We start from the raw sequence: 18153 nt of genomic DNA, 5'->3' as shown, positions 1-18153 counted from the left end.
GGGAGGATCTCATAGAAAATTATAAAATTCTAACAGGACTAGACAGGGTAGATGCAGGGAAGATGTTACCAATGATAGGTGTGTCCAGAACCAGGGGTCACAGCCTGAGGATTCAGGGTAAACCATTTCGGACAGAGATAAGGAGACACTTCTTCACACAAAGAGTGGTGAACCTGTGGAATTCATTACCACAGGAAGTAGTTGATGCTAAAACTTTGAATATATTCAAGAGGCGGCTGGATATAGCACTTGGGGAGAATGGGATCAAAGACTACGGGGAGAAAGCAGGATTAGGGTATTGAGTTGGATGATCAGCCATGATCGTGATGAATGGCAGAGCAGGCTCGAAGGGCCACCAGGCCTCCTCCTGCTCCTATCTTCTATGTATGTATCTATGGGAACACCACCAGCTGGAGGTTCCCCTCCAAGTCACTCACCACCCTGACTTGGAAATATATCGCCATTCCTTCACTGTCGCTGGGGCAAAATCCTGGACACCCTCCCTAACAGCACTGTGGGTGTACCTACACCACATGGACTACAGCGGTTCAAGAAGGCAGCTCACCACCAACTAGGATGGAAAATAATTGCTGGTCTAGTCAGCGAAGCCCACATCCCGTCAAAATTATATATTTTTTAAATGCCCTGGCGTTTTTCAACAGAAATTACAGGAAGGTGAATGGGAGTCACCAATTTGCATTCATATAGCACTTAGCGCTGTGAAATTTCCCAAGACACTTTATCAAACAGTATTTAACACTGATCCACATATGGCAGGATTGGGGCCGACAAGATTGGTTTTGAGGTATGTGTTGAAGGAGTCGAGGTATAGAGGGTGTTCTAGCGATGGAAGTATGGCCACCAACGGTGAAGTGATGAATATCGGCGATGCTCAAAAGGCCAGCATTAAAGCAACTGCAGTCAATTTTCCCACCAGCTCCAACAGAACCATTGCAATGCGGCTCGCCGCTATGTTACCAGCCGCACTCCCCACTCCCACCCCACCCCACTCCCATTCCGTTCCCTGTCTCTGACCCTGTGACTCAGGGAGCCAGTATAAATCTCAGCCCATACAGTATAAAGGCTAGGTCGTTACAATCCCAATTTGGCCACAGTTGGGACATTGTGTCCAGTTCTGGGCACGACACTTTAGGAAGGACATGTAGGCTTAGCTGAATGTACAGAAGAGATTTACTGGAATGGTTCCGGGGATGAGGTTATTATGGTTATTTTTTAAAAATATATTATATTCAGGCATTCATAAAAACAAAGCAGAAGCAAAAAACATTATCAAAATTATACAACATTATATGGTCACCTTTTAAAAATAAATTTAGAGTACCCAATTTTTTTTTCCAATTGAGGGGCAATTTAGCGTGGCCAATCCAACTACCCTGCACATCTTTTTGGGTTGTGGGGGTGAGACCCACGCAGACATGGGCAGCACAGTGGCATAGTGGTTAGCACAGTTACTTCACAGCTCCAGGGTCCCAGGCTCGATTCCCGGCTTGGGTCACTGTCTGTGCGGAGCCTACACGTTCTCCCCATGTCTGCGTGGGTTTCCTCCGGGTGCTCCGGTTTCCACCCACAGTCCAAAGATGTGCAGGTTAGGTGGATTGGCCATGCTGAATTGCCCTTAGTGTCCAAAACTGCCCTTAGTGTTGGGTGGGGTAACTGGGTTATGGGGATAGAGCGGAAGTGTGGGCTTGGGTAGGGTGCTCTTTCCAAGAGCCGGTGCAGACTCGATGGGCCGAATGGCCTCCTTCTGCACTGTAAATTCTATGAATGTGCAAACTCCACACAGACAGTGACCCGAGGCCGGGATCGAACCCGGGTCCTCGACGCCATGACGCAGCAGTGCTAGCCACTTTACCACCCGAGGTTATTATGGTTCTGTGGAGAAGCGGGAGTTGTCCGCTTTGGAACGGACAAGGCTAATAGGAGATTTGATGGAGGTTTTTCAGATCGCAATGGGTTTAGATAGTGCACAAAGAGTTACTGCTCCCAGTGGCTGGAGGGTCAAAACCAGTGGGTACAGATTTAAGGGGATTGACAGAAGGACCAGATGGAGCACGAATAAGCATTTTGTAGCACAGAGCTTCATATTTGTGGCAATATCTGGGATATCTGACTCAAAAGGGAGTTGCATGAATTATTGAAAGAATGGAAAATGCAGGGATATGGGGGAAAAGAGCAGGAGTGGATCAAACTCATTCGCTATTCGAAAGAGCCAGCGCAGGCATAAATGACCTTCTTCTGTGCTGTTGTATCCTCTGCTTCTATGAACAGCCTGGGAACATTAAGGTCAAGCATGATTCACCCAGCAACCAACTGGAACTGGATGAAATTTCCTACCTTAGCACAGTGTTGGTGGCTGAGGGAGGCAGGAGGGTGGTGGGGGGGGGGGGGGGGGGGGGTACAGCTCTCCCTTACTCTGTGTTCTTGGGACCACCTCTAACTCAAACCTCAGAATGGGGGAGGGGGGTTGCCTTAAAAAAGGATATTTAAACAGGGATAAGGATCAAGTTGGTGTCATGATATTCAAACACACACATCATGATAGACACACCAACAGACAAATCAGAACACACAACACCACAACCAATGACAGAAAGATATAAAAGCACAGACACGACCCCCGGTGGTCAGTATTAGCTGCAGAGGAGAACCAGGACACATCTATTGCCAAACACACTCAGGGAGACAGCACGTGCAGAGTATCCAGAACGAACTGTATTATAAGAGTTATAATAAAATAGAGTTGTACCACATACAACTGTGTTGGCTCATCTGTGCACCAGAGCACCCAACACCACATGGTACAGGAGTGGATCGATACCTGCCGGCATACCTCAGTGTACACAGACAACCAGCAGTGCCCAGGCATGATGTACGAGCTCCCGGTTCCGCAGGCGCTCCAGTGCTACGGCGATCTCCGCGAAAACTGGCGGCGATTCCGGCAAATGTTCGAATTGTTCCTGGTGGCAGCTGAACTCCAAGACCTGGATGATAGCGAAAAAATTGAATTTCTCCTCACCATCGCCGGTGCAAGGGCAAGAGAAATATTCAGAAGGTTCAGGTTCTTCAGGAGGCAGCAAAGGTACGATTACCAGGCAGTCCTGGACAAATTCTCCAAGTACTGTGAAGAAAACGCAATCCAATCGGCACATAAAGGTAAGAAAAGCTGCAGTACTCACCTCGTGGCTGGGATCCCGGAGCCCGAATTCCCAGAAGCCAAAATCCCGGGCCTGAGAGAAGGCTGGGTCGAGGTCGGCGGCCATCTTGCTAAAGGTATAACGCTAGCACAGTTGCGCGAGCAGTGCGCAGAACCGGAAGTTTCGTTTGCGCATGCACGAGATGCTGCGCATGCGCAGTCAAGAAAACGGCCATCGGTAAAGGAACAGCGATCTGAGCATGCGCAGTCGCTTCCTACGTGCTACATACCGAGCGTCAGGATGTCAGAGGCCCCAGACTGCACCAATTTAAAAGGGAAATGTCCCAAATCCAATTTAAAAGGGAAACGTCCCAAATCAAAAAAACAAAAATCTGTTAAAGCTGTAAAACAACCTTCCCTCACCTGGAATGACAGCACAGTGCCGCAAATTGACCCAGGAGATGAATTTGACCTCCGAAGAACCCTCCGACAAGCAGTTACCTACGCACAAGCCGATGATTCCGACCTTGAATACTTCGATGACGATCTTTACAGTGTTTCCGGACCTCGCGAGCCCAATGATAGCTCCGTGGTCCTATATGACTATGACTCGGACGAACCTTTCGTGTTGCACATTGGCGGCCCCCACATTGAATCCGACGCAGATGCGGATTCATTTTTCGGATGTGAGGATCTTCAATCCAGCAGATATGACGTTCCAACTTATCAGTACCGGATGATGCTGCAGCCTGACATTAACAGACAGGGAGCGGTGCAAGCACACGGAGAGTGCCCTGCTGCCACACAGAGCGTGGTCCACGTCCCGCTCAACGTTCCCGACTCTATGAAAGAAGACATGCAAGACTCCAGAGTGCAGTCCTCGCATGAACCAGAAGTGACTCCAGTGTCACAAGCCTCCACAGAGAGCTCGTGGACAGCCTCCACGATAGAAGCAACGCAAGACTCCAGAGCGCAGTCCTTGCACGAACAAGAAGTGACTCCAGTGTCACAAGCCTCCACAGAGAGCTCGTGGACGGACTCCATGATGGAAGGAACGCAAGACTCCAGAGCGCAGTCCTTGCAGGAACAAGACCATGAGGGTCTAGCAACCTCTCCTGACCAACCAGCGGCAGACGATGCAAGTCTGCCATGCTCACGTGAACAGCAAGAAGGCTATAACAGCCTACCATGCTCCACTACACAGCAGCATGAACATGACGGTCTCTCATGCTACAATGAAGGGCACAGCGCTGAAGACTGTTCAAGCCCAACTGAAGACAAGCCAAAGGAATCGCCTCGTCCAAGCCCGAAGAAAAAAGGTTTATGCGCTGACCTTCAGGATCATTATAGCCGAACAGAGATTAATAATGCTGCACGGCCACAGAAGGATGCTGAGGATTTGCTAACGAAATTAATTGAATGTTTAACTTGCAAGGAGCAGACTGAGAATTGCCAGTGTTTTAGTACGGATCAAAAAAATGGACAAGACATTGATCCTCAGGTAATGGAAATAACACAACCTGAATCATATCTACAGCAGGGACAAATGTCTCCCTTCAACACAACACCGCAAAATCCCAACTTCGGAGACCAGCAGTTAGTCAGTAATGACTCTTCAAACCATGAGGGGAACATTAATTGCATTGAACCTATACACGCTCCACTGATTATTGAGCAGAACATTGGAGCAAGAATCCTGAGGACACCGACATCGAGTAGCCAGATAACGAATTTAAAACCCACAGCAGTTTCAAGTGAACCAAGTGTGCTTTCCACTAATGGTGAAGATGCAGATAAGGTCGACCCGATTATCCATTGTACCACACTAACCCCAGTGATTAAGCAGTTATGTATGGGGAGTATAATGTGGGCAATTGAGAACAGTAAAAGAGAGACTGTGACCATGCCAGTCCCAGCAAAATCAGACCCAGAGACCATGAAGGCATGTACATTAGACAAAGATACATATGAGGCACCTGAGAAGAAAAGTGAAACGGAATGTTCTTTGGAAAATAGTACAATGTCGATAGAAACATTGGATCCTATATTCGAGACCATACCTATGGGAGAATTTGGGGGTAATAAACAAGGTTCTGCAATGTCTGGGGGGAGATTTAAAATTCCAAAGAAGAAAAGCCCAAATGAAGGACAACGGCAAGACAATGACAGTCCACCGACATGGTGTGCACCACCAGATGAAAACTCTGACAATTTACCCAACCCTAGTGAACAGCAAGCTGCTAATGAGGATCTATCCACGGGATGTGAGACGAGTGACGACAGCATCCCACTTCCCATGCAAAAGGTGCAAGGTGACAGACCTCGCCTAGTGCGTACCGAGGCACTCGACGATCACGGTGGGACCACTGACGACTGCGGTGGCAGCGCACCGCTTCCACCCTCGATGGCTCGACCCTCTCCACTGGTTGGTGCATTCCTGCATGTTCCGACTCCAGAAGTGCAGCTTCAGGGAATCTCGGCTGCCTCCAGTGAACCTGTTGGGACTCCGGACGGGGGGCATCGACGGAAGGCAGACCGGACTCCAGATGGGGAGCAGCCAAGCGCCGACTCTGATTCGCGCACGCCAGACCTTGCTCCGGACGGGCGGTGTCGCGGCCTCGGTGATGGCACGCTCAGGGTGACGGCGGATGCCACGGCGACAGGGAATGGATCGCGTGGCAGTCCCACTGGGTCGGCAGTGGCAACCAGCACCGGCGGTCCAAGATGGACACACCAATTCGCGCCATCGCCAGACGTTGATGCGAGCAACAATTCTCTCTCCAAGGCGACATGCTTCGACGTTTCTCTGCGGAGTCGCCCTTCCGGCACAGCAGGTGGCCGGAACCAGCGTACACGGTCTCGGCCAACTTCCACATCTGGCACAGTCATCGCCTTGCATGATATTAGTGATGGTGCCACTTCGATGGCAACGACCCATCGGCTACAAGATGCCGTCCACCACAAACATAAAAAGAAAAAGACTCCACCTTGTTCCTGGCATGCAGGGCGGATGGATTGGTGCGTAGGCGCAATCAGCGAGCTTTGCGCCGCCTTCCACGCTCGCAACTGAACCGTACGCACACGCCGGATCCTCCACTGGTTCCCAAGGATGACTTCGTGGAGATGCCACGGATCATGCCCCTTCCATCGCCACCAGAACCAAACCACAGCCAAGGCACCACTAACAAAGATGTTGAATGTTATATTTGCACGAATGAAAAAAACCAAGCACTGCACGAAGTACAACAAATGGTAAAGTAGAGACTTCGGCAACAGCATCACCTCCAACAGTCCAAGGTGAACCAGTGTGACCCCAAATCTCCACAGCTGAACCGGCTTGAGGACCAGCCCATTCTTGAGGTGGTCACCCATTAGACTGGACTTATAACGCTGTTCATATGTTCAAAAAGTCAAACACTTCTGTATTATAACCTGTTGTTGTTTATTGTTCCAGATATCGTCTGACCAGACCAATGTTCAAGTTTTTTTTTTTTCTCTCGCATCCAAGTTTTGTTATGGTACAACCTTGTTAGTGTGACGCACCCGACATCGCCCCATGTAAATAGTTACGTCATATACACACGCTGTACATAACACACACACACACTCTTCGATGCACTCACGACACAATTATATTTATAACCACGTAGGCACATATCTTTGTAAAAAGGGGGGATGTCATGATATTCAAACACACACATCATGATAGACACACCAACAGACAAATCAGAACACACAACACCACAACCAATGACAGAAAGATATAAAAGCACAGACACGACCCCCGGTGGTCAGTATTAGCTGCAGAGGAGAACCAGGACACATCTATTGCCAAACACACTCAGGGAGACAGCACGTGCAGAGTATCCAGAACGAACTGTATTATAAGAGTTATAATAAAATAGAGTTGTACCACATACAACTGTGTTGGCTCATCTGTGCACCAGAGCACCCAACACCACAGTTGGGAGAAGTATCAGGTGGGGCAGCACGGCAGCATGGTGGTTAGCACAATTGCTTCACAGCTCCAGGGTCCCAGGTTCGATTCCCGGATTGGGTCATTATCTGTGCGGAGTCTGCACGTTCTCCCCGTGTGTACATGGGGTTCCTCCTGGTGCTCTGGTTTCCTCCCACAGTCCAAAGATGTGCAGGTTAGGTGGATTGGCCACGCTAAATTGCCCTTAGTGTCCAAAATTGTCCTTAGTGTTGGGTGGGGTTACTGGGTTATGGGGATAGGGTGGAGGTGTTGACCTTGGGTAGGGTGCTCTTTCCAAGAGTCGGTGCAGACTCGATGGGCTGAATGGCCTCCTTCTGCACTGTAAATTCTATGATTCTATAATTCTGTGATAAGATATAAAATCTGTATCGTTTTCCAGCTACCTTGGTCGGAAACTGGTCAATCCCAATCGAGAGGAGGCGGTAGAGAATGTCCAAAATCTGGTGGCTGCAGAGTATTCGTACTGGACTCTGGCCTACGCCATTTCACTACAGGGAGCGAAGAAATTGGTCAACGCTGAGCCATTGAAAAGGATACTTCCTGTGGATGAATTCCTTCCCATCATGTACGATAAGCACACAAAGTGAGTCCACCTTAATTTGTTTTCCAAGTGCAGTCTGACGAGGTTGTGGTGTTGAAGCGCCTGCTTTCTTCTCGTTTATTGCTGACTCAAGCGGAGTGGCCAAGACCCATCCTGTAGAATGCCACCCGGGTTGAAAAGCAAAGGGGACGCGACATAGGTTGGGCAGCGATGGTTAGGCGATGCCTGGATTTTCATTGCGTCGGGTCGCCTTGGAAGCCCTTTTTAACATGGCGGGTGGGTCGAGATTCCGGGCTTCCTGACTCCATTCCTCGGTTGTATGATTTTTCGGTGTGTCTTTAAAGGGTGCAGGCTGATTCCTGTCATAAGCCCGCATCCAGCAGTCCAGAACTGGCCAGCTCCATTGTGGAGATAGGTATATCCTCCACCTCGCGATTTTCCTGGAGTCGGACCAGGATTTTAAAGAGTCGTGGTTTCCAGCCATTCAGAAGAGGCGGCGAACCCTAGTCTGTATGAGGGGGACTTTGAAAAGGTAAGTTCAAATGGTCCTGCTCATGCCCCCTAAGCAAATTGACTGAAATCCCAGATAGCTATTAGAGTACTGCAACACCTCCTTTCCATTGGAAGCATTGTTTGTTTCCGCCTCTGTAGTTGCCCTCAAACTTCTTCCCGGGACGGTTGGCTCGACTCCGGGTCGCACCCACTCCCCGCCCCTTCCCCCTAACAATGGGGATCCTGCCTTTGTAGACACTTTCCCGTGAGGTGGGCGGGCCGAGGCGGGAATTTCCGCTACATCCAGGCCAAAGTGTTGGCCTTTTTTTGTCTTAAATTTGTAGGAAAGGGTGTGGGTTGAGGGACTGTCGGGTTTTTACTGCTTTGATGCTGCAGGCAAGTATAAGTTGGATCATGCTGTGAGGAGTCTTGTTTTCAACACTGTTAATACGCAGGGACAGGGGAGAAAATTATGTCCCATCCATGAAAAACTTGCGGCAGGCACGGCCGCAAAATCCAGCCCAATAAGCTTCCTCTTGCTTCAAATACTGAACTTTGGGATAGCTGCTAAAGTCTAAATAAAGTGGGGGCATCTACTTTCAGAATAGGCAGAGACTAGCGTTGCTCCTCGATGATGTTACCTTTGATGTTTTCAGACAACATACAATGGTTGTTACCCTCAGTCCCTCTGGATTAACAAGTTTACGTTCAAGCTATTTCATAGCCAGAAGGAATGGATAAGCCTTGGGGAACTTGTACAAAGCAAAGTCTGGTCTTACTTGGAGTAATGTTCCAAATTCTGCGAGTGATGTGACGATGACCATCACCAGCACAACAGCCAATGCCCTTCCAGCACCTTACACATAAAAAGGTATCCAGAGGAATATGGCCAGGGAGGTCCGAATTAAATGAGGTGGCAAGTGTGGGTTAAGAGCTAGACACCTGGAGCGAGTTCCAAAGAGAATGAATGTGATGGTCGAAAGCCCTGTCGTTGATGGAGTAGAAGGAGAGATGGGGCAATGGGTGGATTGTTGGGGGCGGGTGGAAAGATTTGGCAGTGACGGTGATGTGCGTCAAGGCCATTGAATGATTTGTGAAACAGGGTGAAGTGTTTGGAAGCACAGTGTAGCAGTTGGAATACGTGTGGGCTGCAATTCTAGAGGACCAGAACATTGGCCAGGCCAAGTCTGGAATTGACCGAGATCTGGATGAAGGTTTTAGTGTTGGTGGAGTGAGTGATATTGCAGAACTGAAAAATGATATTGATGATTGTGGCCACCCCCCATGCTGTTGGGAATCCCATGGGCGTGGGTGCGCTGTCACTGAGGCGGGGGTTCCCGCCGATAGAGAATCCCACAGATGGTATTTTACTGAACTTTGGGATTGGTCACAAGGATTGCAATGGTCTCCCTCCAGTTTACTCCAATGTCCATAATCTGTGGTTTGTTAAGTAACAGAGCAGAGGGCCAGAGAGGTATGTAGAACAAAAGGTATTTGACTGAACCAGAGTCACATGTTGCCAGCATGCATCAAACTGGAAAACTGACGTCAATGTTGGGCTGCTTTAGTAAATTGCAGGTTGTTGTTAAAGGGCAGCGATTCAGCACAGAGGGAAAACTCATTGAGCCTTCTTGAGGTCGGCACGCTTCTTCCCCGAGGGGGAAATGAGGTTAAAAGCAAATTACTGCGGATGCTGGAATCTGCAACAAAAACAGAAAATGCTGGACAACCTCAGCAGGTCTGTCAGCGTCTGTGGAGAGAGAACGTTTCGAATCTGGGTGACATTTTGTCAAAAGAAATAAAGTTCCTTTGCTGGTCAAAGTTTTATAAAATAGATTTTTATTAACATTTTTCAATTTGTAGAATACAAATTGGAAAAAAATAAACAAACGTACATATATCACCCACAGAAAACAGAAAAATAGAACAACCCCTCACAAACCCCAGCTCTGTTACTTAACAGACCACAGATTTAGGACATTGGAATAAACAGGAGGGAGACCATTGCAATCCTTGTGACCAATCCCAAAGTTCAGTAAATAGAACAACCCCTTAGCAACTAACGATGACCAATTCCTGGAAGTAAACAATAAAATAACTCCTTGATTGCTCCCCTCACAGTGTACTTTCTGGAGATACAAGACTGCCAGCAGATCCCCCAGCCACACCAATGCATTGGGTGGGGATGTAGAACTCCACCGCAGCAGGACCCCCCCCCCCCCCCCCCCCTCCGGGAAATCAGTGAGGTGAAGGCCAGGGCATCGGCCCCCGCCCCCGTCTGCAGCTCCGGCGAGTCTGACACCCAAACTATGGCCACTAAGGGACAGGGCTCCAGCTCGATCTTCAGAATCGCCGACACGGTGCTAAGGAAGGAGAGCCAAAAAAGCTTGGCCCACAACCAGAACATGTGCACGTGATTACTGGACCCCCGGAATAGCGCCCGCACACGTCTCCCATCTCTTAAAAGAGGCGGCTCATTCTGGACTCGGTCAGGTGCGCCCTAAAAAACTAAGTGTCTTGATCCTCGTTCCGCAAAATGACGTTCTGGCACCAGAGGAACCTGGATAAGTAATCCACCGCTGTAGTTCTTGGAACGTGAGAGGTGCACTGACTGCTGAGCAGTTTAACAAGAAAATTACTTTAACCACTGGCTGCCTTCAAAGCAGGATTTCATCTTAGTACCTGCCTCAGTTCATCGTTGCACCTAATAGTGGCCACACATGTGGCAGGGGGCTGAGTGGTGCTTGTGACTATATATCTAACTACCTGTTGGACAGGGTTTGGCTGCCACTGCCACGAGCTGGGACGTCACTCTGGATGATGTCAAGTTAACCTGTCATTCACTTAATGCTCTCCATTACCTGGAAGCAGTTGAACATAGAACATAGAACAATACAGCGCAGGACAGGCCCTTCGGCCCACGATGTTGCACCGAAACAAAAGCCATCTAACCTACACTATACCATTATCATCCATATGTTTATCCAATAAACTTTTAAATGCCCTCAATGTTGGCGAGTTCACTACTGTAGCAGGTAGGGCATTCCACGGCCTCACTACTCTTTGCGTAAAGAACCTACCCCTGACCTCTGTCCTATATCTATTACCCCTCAGTTTAAGGCTATGTCCCCTCGTGCTAGCCATTTCCATCCGCGGGAGAAGCCTCTCACTGTCCACCCTATCCAATCCCCTGATCATTTTGTATGCCTCTATTAAGTCTCCTCTTAACCTTCTTCTCTCCAACGAAAACAACCTCAAGTCCATCAGCCTTTCCTCATAAGATTTTCCCTCCATACCAGGCAACATCCTGGTAAATCTCCTCTGCACCCGCTCCAAAGCCTCCACGTCCTTCCTATAATGCGGTGACCAGAACTGTGCGCAATACTCCAAATGCGGCCGTACCAGAGTTCTGTACAGCTGCAACATGACCTCCTGACTCCGGAACTCAATCCCTCTACCAATCAAGGCCAACACTCCATAGGCCTTCTTCACAACCCTATCAACCTGGGTGGCAACTTTCAGGGATCTATGTACATGGACACCTAGATCCCTCTGCTCATCCACACTTCCAAGAACTTTTCCATTAGCCAAATATTCCACATTCCTGTTTTTCCTTCCAAAGTGAATCACCTCACACTTCTCTACATTAAACTCCATTTGCCACCTCTCAGCCCAGCACTGCAGCTTATCTATATCCCTCTGTAACCTGCTACTTCCTTGCACACTATCGACAACACCACCGACTTTAGTATAATGGGTAGTGAAGTGGGATTTTTGTTCTGGAGCCAGCTCGTTCAACCCAGAGGAGCTCATGTTGTAACAGGAGCAGTAAGTACATCTTCAGCGCTGACACCTTTTAGGTTGACCAGTATGAAACAATCTTAGTGGATTGTCTATGGCATTGCGGACAGTAAGATTGTTGTCAGAGTTTATCATCCTGTAATGCACAATGTTTCTAATTTTGCTAAGCTAGTGTTGAGTCTAATTGTTGTTCAGCAGGTACGGTCTGAAGTTTTTTAAAAATAAATTTAGAGTACCTAATTCATATTTTTTTTCCAATTAAGGGACAATTTAGAGTAGCCAATCCACCTAGCCTGCACATCTTGGGGTTGTGGGGGCGAAACCCACGCAGACACGGGGAGAATGTGCAAACTCCACACACACAGTGACCCAGAGCCGGGATCGAACCTGGGACCTTGGCGCCGTGAGGCAGCAATGCTAACCACTGCGCCACCCATGCTGCCCCGGTTTGAAGGTTTAACTACTGTTTTGCCAGGGGAACAGGCAGACTGCCATTTTGTCTTAGGGTCTGATTAGTAGGGGAATCAAGGGTTAAGGGAATGAAGCGGGAAGGTGGAGTTGAGGATTATCATATCAGATCAGTGGTGATCTTATTCAATGGTGGATCAGACTTGAGGGGCTGAATGGCTTAGTTTTATTCGTCCATGGGGTGTGGGCCTCACGGGCTGTGCCAGCATTTATTTCCCATCCCTAATTGCCCTTGAGGGGGCAGTTAAGAGTCAATCACGTTGCTGTGGGCCTGGAGTCACATGTAGGCCAGACCGCGTAAGGACGGCAGATTTCCTTTCCCAAAGGACATTAGTGAACCAGATGGGTTTTTATGATAATCAACAATGGTTTCATGGTCATCAGCAGACTTTTAATTCCAGATTTTTATTGAATTCAAATGTCTCCATCTGCAATAGCAGGGTTTGAACCTGGGTCCCCAGAGCAGTACTCTGGGTCTCTGGTTTATTAGTCCAGTGACAATACCACTATGGCAACAACCTCCTATGTCTCATGGTTTTGCTGTCATCTGATTATCAGCTTCAGCTACAGGTCAGGCGCACTTTTCCGAGGGAAAAGTTGCATTATAGGAGGTATTCCGATACCTCCAGTGGTCAGCACTGTGCTAGGGTCCCAGGTTTGATTTGATCCCTTGTACTTTAAGATGAACTCACCAAATGCTTCGATCTGTCCAAACCAGGATCCTTTTATTGTCTCTCGTGCGGTAGGATGGCAATCTGATACAGAGCACATTATCATGGCGTCTTGCTACTCCTCTGGAACTTACACCTTCTACTGACCTGTTACCTGTACGTCTTATTACCCTCTCAATCTTGTTCTGGAGATGGCCGACTGTGCCTCTCTTTATATACCGGTCCCAGGTCACATGACCTTGATACCGCATGGTGTGTCTGTACCGCCACCTGCTGGTTGGAGGTCTCACACCATCCAACTATGATATGGCCCATAGGCATATCACCACAGTTGGTCGGAGGAGTAATGAAGGGAAAAGAAGAAATAAGTGATGCCTTCCTGTCACGGTTGGATAAGATGACAGTTGATGATTGTAAGGATTCTGTAGGGTCCACAGTTGAGCCGAGTCAAAGTTTTAGCAGGAAGGTGGAAATGTATTTTTGGTTTAAACGCAATGAGGGTTCTCTGGTGGGTTGGTGAGTGAATGCGCGGAGCCATGTAGCAGGGGTTGATGCCAGGGACGTGCTAAATTGGCTGATCTCCATTAGTGTGAGCACAGGGTTTGGTTTCTGTCCAACAATTGCTCTCCATGCTTTAGGGAGGCGAATAATTGGGTAGGACCGTGATGTTGCTTACAGTTCAACAGCCTGGCAACCGTCACTTTCTAGATCCGCTCAAAAACAAGGGGCATTTGGGCAACAGCTTACATTTAAAATGATAGAATCTCTACAGTGCAGAAGGAGGCCTCAATTCCACTTCCCTGTCTGCTCTCCATATCCCTTGATTCCTCGAGAGACCAAAAATCTGGCTCTCCCAGCCTTAAATATATTCCACGCTGGAGAATCTACAACCTTTTTGAGGTAGAGAATTCTAAAGATTCACAACCCTTTGGAGTGAAGGAACGTTTCTTCATCCCAGTCCTTAAATGGCCAGTCCCATATCCTGAGAATGTGCCATGAAAGAGTCTGCAAAGCAAAATAATGTCTGATCAAACATTAGAAATTGAGCTGGTGAGACAGCGCCACACATTGGTGAAACTCCGGCTGTCCTTCGTGGGCAAGTTCTCCCCGTTTACAACTTCTCCCCGTGTCTGCGTGGGTTTCCTCCCATGGTCCAGGTTAAGTGGGATTATGGGGATAGGGCGGGGGAGTGGGCCATCTTTCGGAGGGTCGGTGCAGGCTCGATGGGCCAAATGGCATTGTAGGGATGCTATGGTTACGCCAGAAAGTTGATGGAGTTGTAGAGTTTTTCAGCACCGAAAGAGGCCCTTTGGCCCAACATGTCTATCCTGGCCATCAAGCACCTATATATTGTAATCCGTTTTCCAGCAGGTGGTCTGTAGCCTTGTACGCTACGGCATTTCAAGTGCTCAGCTAAATCTTTCTTAAATGTAAGGGTTCCTGCCTCTACCACCCTTTCAGGCAGTGAGTTCCAGACTCCTTAGCGCCCTCTGGGCGAAAAAGCTTTGCCTCAAATCCCCTCTAAATCTCCTTCCCTTATGCCCCCTGGTTATTGATCCCTCTACTAAATGGGAAAGGTTTCTTCCTATGCACCCTATCTATGTCCCTCATAAATTTTATTCCACTCAAGTCATCTCCACAAATTGGCAGAATTTCCAGACAAATGAGCAGACCCAGACTGTTTTATGAATCACATTTTCTATTTTATTGACTTTCATTTTTGGCAAGGATCTCAAATTACAGCTTTCCTTATTTTACCTTTTTTAAAAAAAAAAAACAGCTGCCAGAAAAATTGTTTCTTTTAATCCTGGGAGTGTCGTCGACAGGCTTGTAACTATCAGGATGGCAATGGGACGGGTAGCATCCTTTGGAGCTTAGGGGGGGAAGAAGACTGGTGAATGGAAAGAACGCAATTAAGGAGAATTTCTCGCTAGACGAGGCCTGTCTGCTCTTTGATCTGTGTTTTTATCTTTGGCCCGGAATTGTTTCCATCTCATGAGGAGTCAGTTGCGCAGAATCCACAATATGAAGGGATGCATAGATTTCCATGTCTGATCCTATCGAAAGATCTTCTTTGATGTTACCCGCCTGTAGGTATCTGGTGAGGGCAGCCATGGATTCATAAGAACATAAGAACTAGGAGCAGGAGTCGGCCATCTGGCCCCTCGAGCCTGCTCCGCCATTCAATGAGATCATGGCTGATCTTTTGTGGACTCCGCTCCACTGTCCGGCCCGAACACCATAACCCTTAATCCCTTTATGCTTCAAAAAACTATCTATCTTTATCGAAAAAACATTTAATGAAGGAGCCTCAACTGCTTCACTGGGCAAGGAATTCCATAGATTCACAACCCTTTGGGTGAAGAAGTTCCTCCTAAGCGCAGTCCTAAATCTACTTCCCCTTATTTTGAGGCTATTCCCCCTAGTTCTGCTTTCACCCGCCAGTGGAAACAATCTGCCCGCATCTATTCTATCTATTCCCTTCATAATCTTATATGTTTCTATAAGATCCCCCCTGCATCCTTCTAAATTCCAACGAGTACAGTCCCAGTCTACTCAACCTCTCCTCGTAATCCAACCCCTCCAGCTCTGGGATTAACCTAGTGAATCTCCTCTGCACACCCTCCAGCACCAGTACGTCCTTTCTCAGGTAAGGAGACCAATACTGAACACAATATTCCAGGTGTGGCCTCACTAACACCTTATACAATTGCAGCATAACCTCCCTAGTCTTAAACTCCATCCCTCTAGCAATGAAGGACAAAACTCCATTTGCCTTCTTAATCAGCTGTTGTGATTTGCCTCTGGCATCCTTCCATCTTCTTAAAATGACGGACATGTAGCAAATCCAATCCCTTGGGGATGTGGTAGCTCCATATGATACACTTTTTGTCAATGGCTGAAGAGGCCAAACAATGAGAGGCAGGTTTTGCCACAACTCCTGTGTATGAAACGGTTACCAGGTATTATTGTGGCTGTGGTTTTCGATTGCCATGGCAACCCAGTGCCATGCCGCTTGTAGCCACTGATCATCATGGCTGAGCATGCTGGCCCGCAGGTGATGTCGCCATTTCCCTCTCACATCGGCTGGTATGTCCCAGCTGCAGAAACTGATGCTTGGGGTTTTCACGACAGTGCAAACATTTTTGGAGTGGAGCTGTTTGTGCCCTTCTGGTTCCAGCTAGGGTTGTGGATCTTTGCAATTCTCTTCCTTAGAGGATTGTGGATGCTCCACTGTTGAATACATTTGGGATTGGGATGGACAGATTCTTGCTGTCTCCGGCAATTAAGGAATCTCCGCTCCTCCATCTGCATTGCACAAAACTATTTAGAAAAATCTTATGTTGCACACTCCTATTATATGGCAACTTCCAACCCCAAAAACCACACTTGGCCTTGACTCTCCATGCCCAATGCTGCGACAGATTGATGAGTAGACTGGTGTTGAGTGTTCATGTGTCCATGGATTGACCAGAAGAGCCATGGCAAAGGGTTCATATACATTATGCTAGGCCATTCAAAGGACGAATGTTTTATATTGTGGTAGACACACTCAAAGTGACCTGGAGTCACCATTATGAAGTCTACGTCCTTGGAGAAAACAACAGAAAGACTGGGTGAGATTTTTGTAAGATTCCGTTACCCTTGAACAACTTGTTAGCGACAATGGCTCACAGTTCATTTCAAAAGAATTCGCAAATTATCTAAAGGAGAATGGAATCCAATACATCCAATCTGCTCCTTATCATCCTGCCACAGTGGGACTGGTGATGAGAAGATCAGAACCACACTGGAAGATTCCCGGAGAAGAAAAAAATATACAGAAAAACCGTCGATTCATGCGCAGACATGCAAAAAGGATTAAGAATCTAAAAAAAAAATCATCACGACACCAAAGCTGGAAATGGAGGGGTGCCAAAATATAGCAGCAACTATCGAAGGAACCGAAATTTAAACAAAGGTTTAGGTGATAACAGTGGCAAAGGAAGCTTGCCATATACTCTGCCCGGAACTGTGATCCCGCTACTGTGAGTAAGTAGCAAGTAAAGTACAAATACCCTGCAACAATGGTTTAGAGCTCAGGGAGTTCTCAGAAAAGAACAAATTGAACTCAGGGATACCTTGTTTGAAAGAGAAAAAAAGTGAGTTAGTGCTAAAAGACTTTGTGGCACATCCGTGAGTATTCCCATAGTAAAATGGTGTGAATCTTTGACACTATGGGACCATATGATGAAAGCACCGAGCACTGGAGCTCATGCACTAAAGATTTGAATACTTTGTCCAGGTGAACAAAACTTCAGCAGACATAACTAGGGTTCCAGGGACAGTGGTACAGCAGACCGGACCGCTTTTGTACCAAGTGAATACGCGCGAACAGACAGTGCAGAAGCACCTTTACCACCTCAGGAGCAGGGGGCCAAAGCTAGGCCACATCCCACCAGAAGAACCGTCTTCCACCCACATCACCCCGGGGTTTGGGGGCGACACCGAGATGAGAGCAGTAGTGGACTCCGACTCTGGAATGGGGCCCAGGCACCCGAGACCTCCGACGCCGATATTGCCAGGGATCATTCGGTAGCAGTTCCTCCCCCAAACGCTCAGGGCAGAAACGGCATTCCCCGATGTGCTATTCATCCCCCCGACCCAGCCCCGCAGCCACTGGAAGTGAAGCCAGGGGCAAAGAGGGACAGACACCCTCCTGCTCTCCCTTCTTCAGAGAGACTTACGGATTTCGGGGGGGGGGGGGGGATGTTATAGCCCTTGGAGTACGAGCCCCCCTGCTGAGGGGTGGAAGCCCACCAGCGGGATAATTAATTCAGTACCTTTAAAGTCAGCCCAGGTAGGAGCCGAGCTGCAGAGCAATCCCAACTGGGACTTATAAATACTTTCCTTTTGGGAATAAATCATCTTTTTGACTCTCCTTTCCGCACTCTTCCAAATCTACTAAAGTAGGAACCTCCGATATAAAGGGAAGAGAAGTGTTGTGTATTCATGTTTGTCTCTTGTTGGAACAAGGTCACTGTAAGAG

General features: G+C 48.0%; 1 protein-coding gene across 1 annotated transcript in view; it reads left to right on the top strand.

Moving 5' to 3' along the window:
- LOC140399258 (procollagen galactosyltransferase 1-like) overlaps positions 1-18153 on the top strand; it is a 96799-nt gene that overhangs the window by 66405 nt on the left and 12241 nt on the right. The window contains exon 11 of the mRNA XM_072488702.1: positions 7531-7734. Within this exon, the coding sequence (XP_072344803.1) occupies positions 7531-7734 (204 nt within the window). The remainder of the gene's footprint in view (positions 1-7530; positions 7735-18153) is intronic.

Source organism: Scyliorhinus torazame, chromosome 22 (genome assembly GCF_047496885.1).
Source record: "Scyliorhinus torazame isolate Kashiwa2021f chromosome 22, sScyTor2.1, whole genome shotgun sequence".
NCBI classification, from domain to species: Eukaryota; Metazoa; Chordata; class Chondrichthyes; order Carcharhiniformes; family Scyliorhinidae; genus Scyliorhinus; species Scyliorhinus torazame.
Note: the sequence above shows the minus strand (reverse complement) of the source record. Positions and strands in the feature narration are given on the sequence as shown.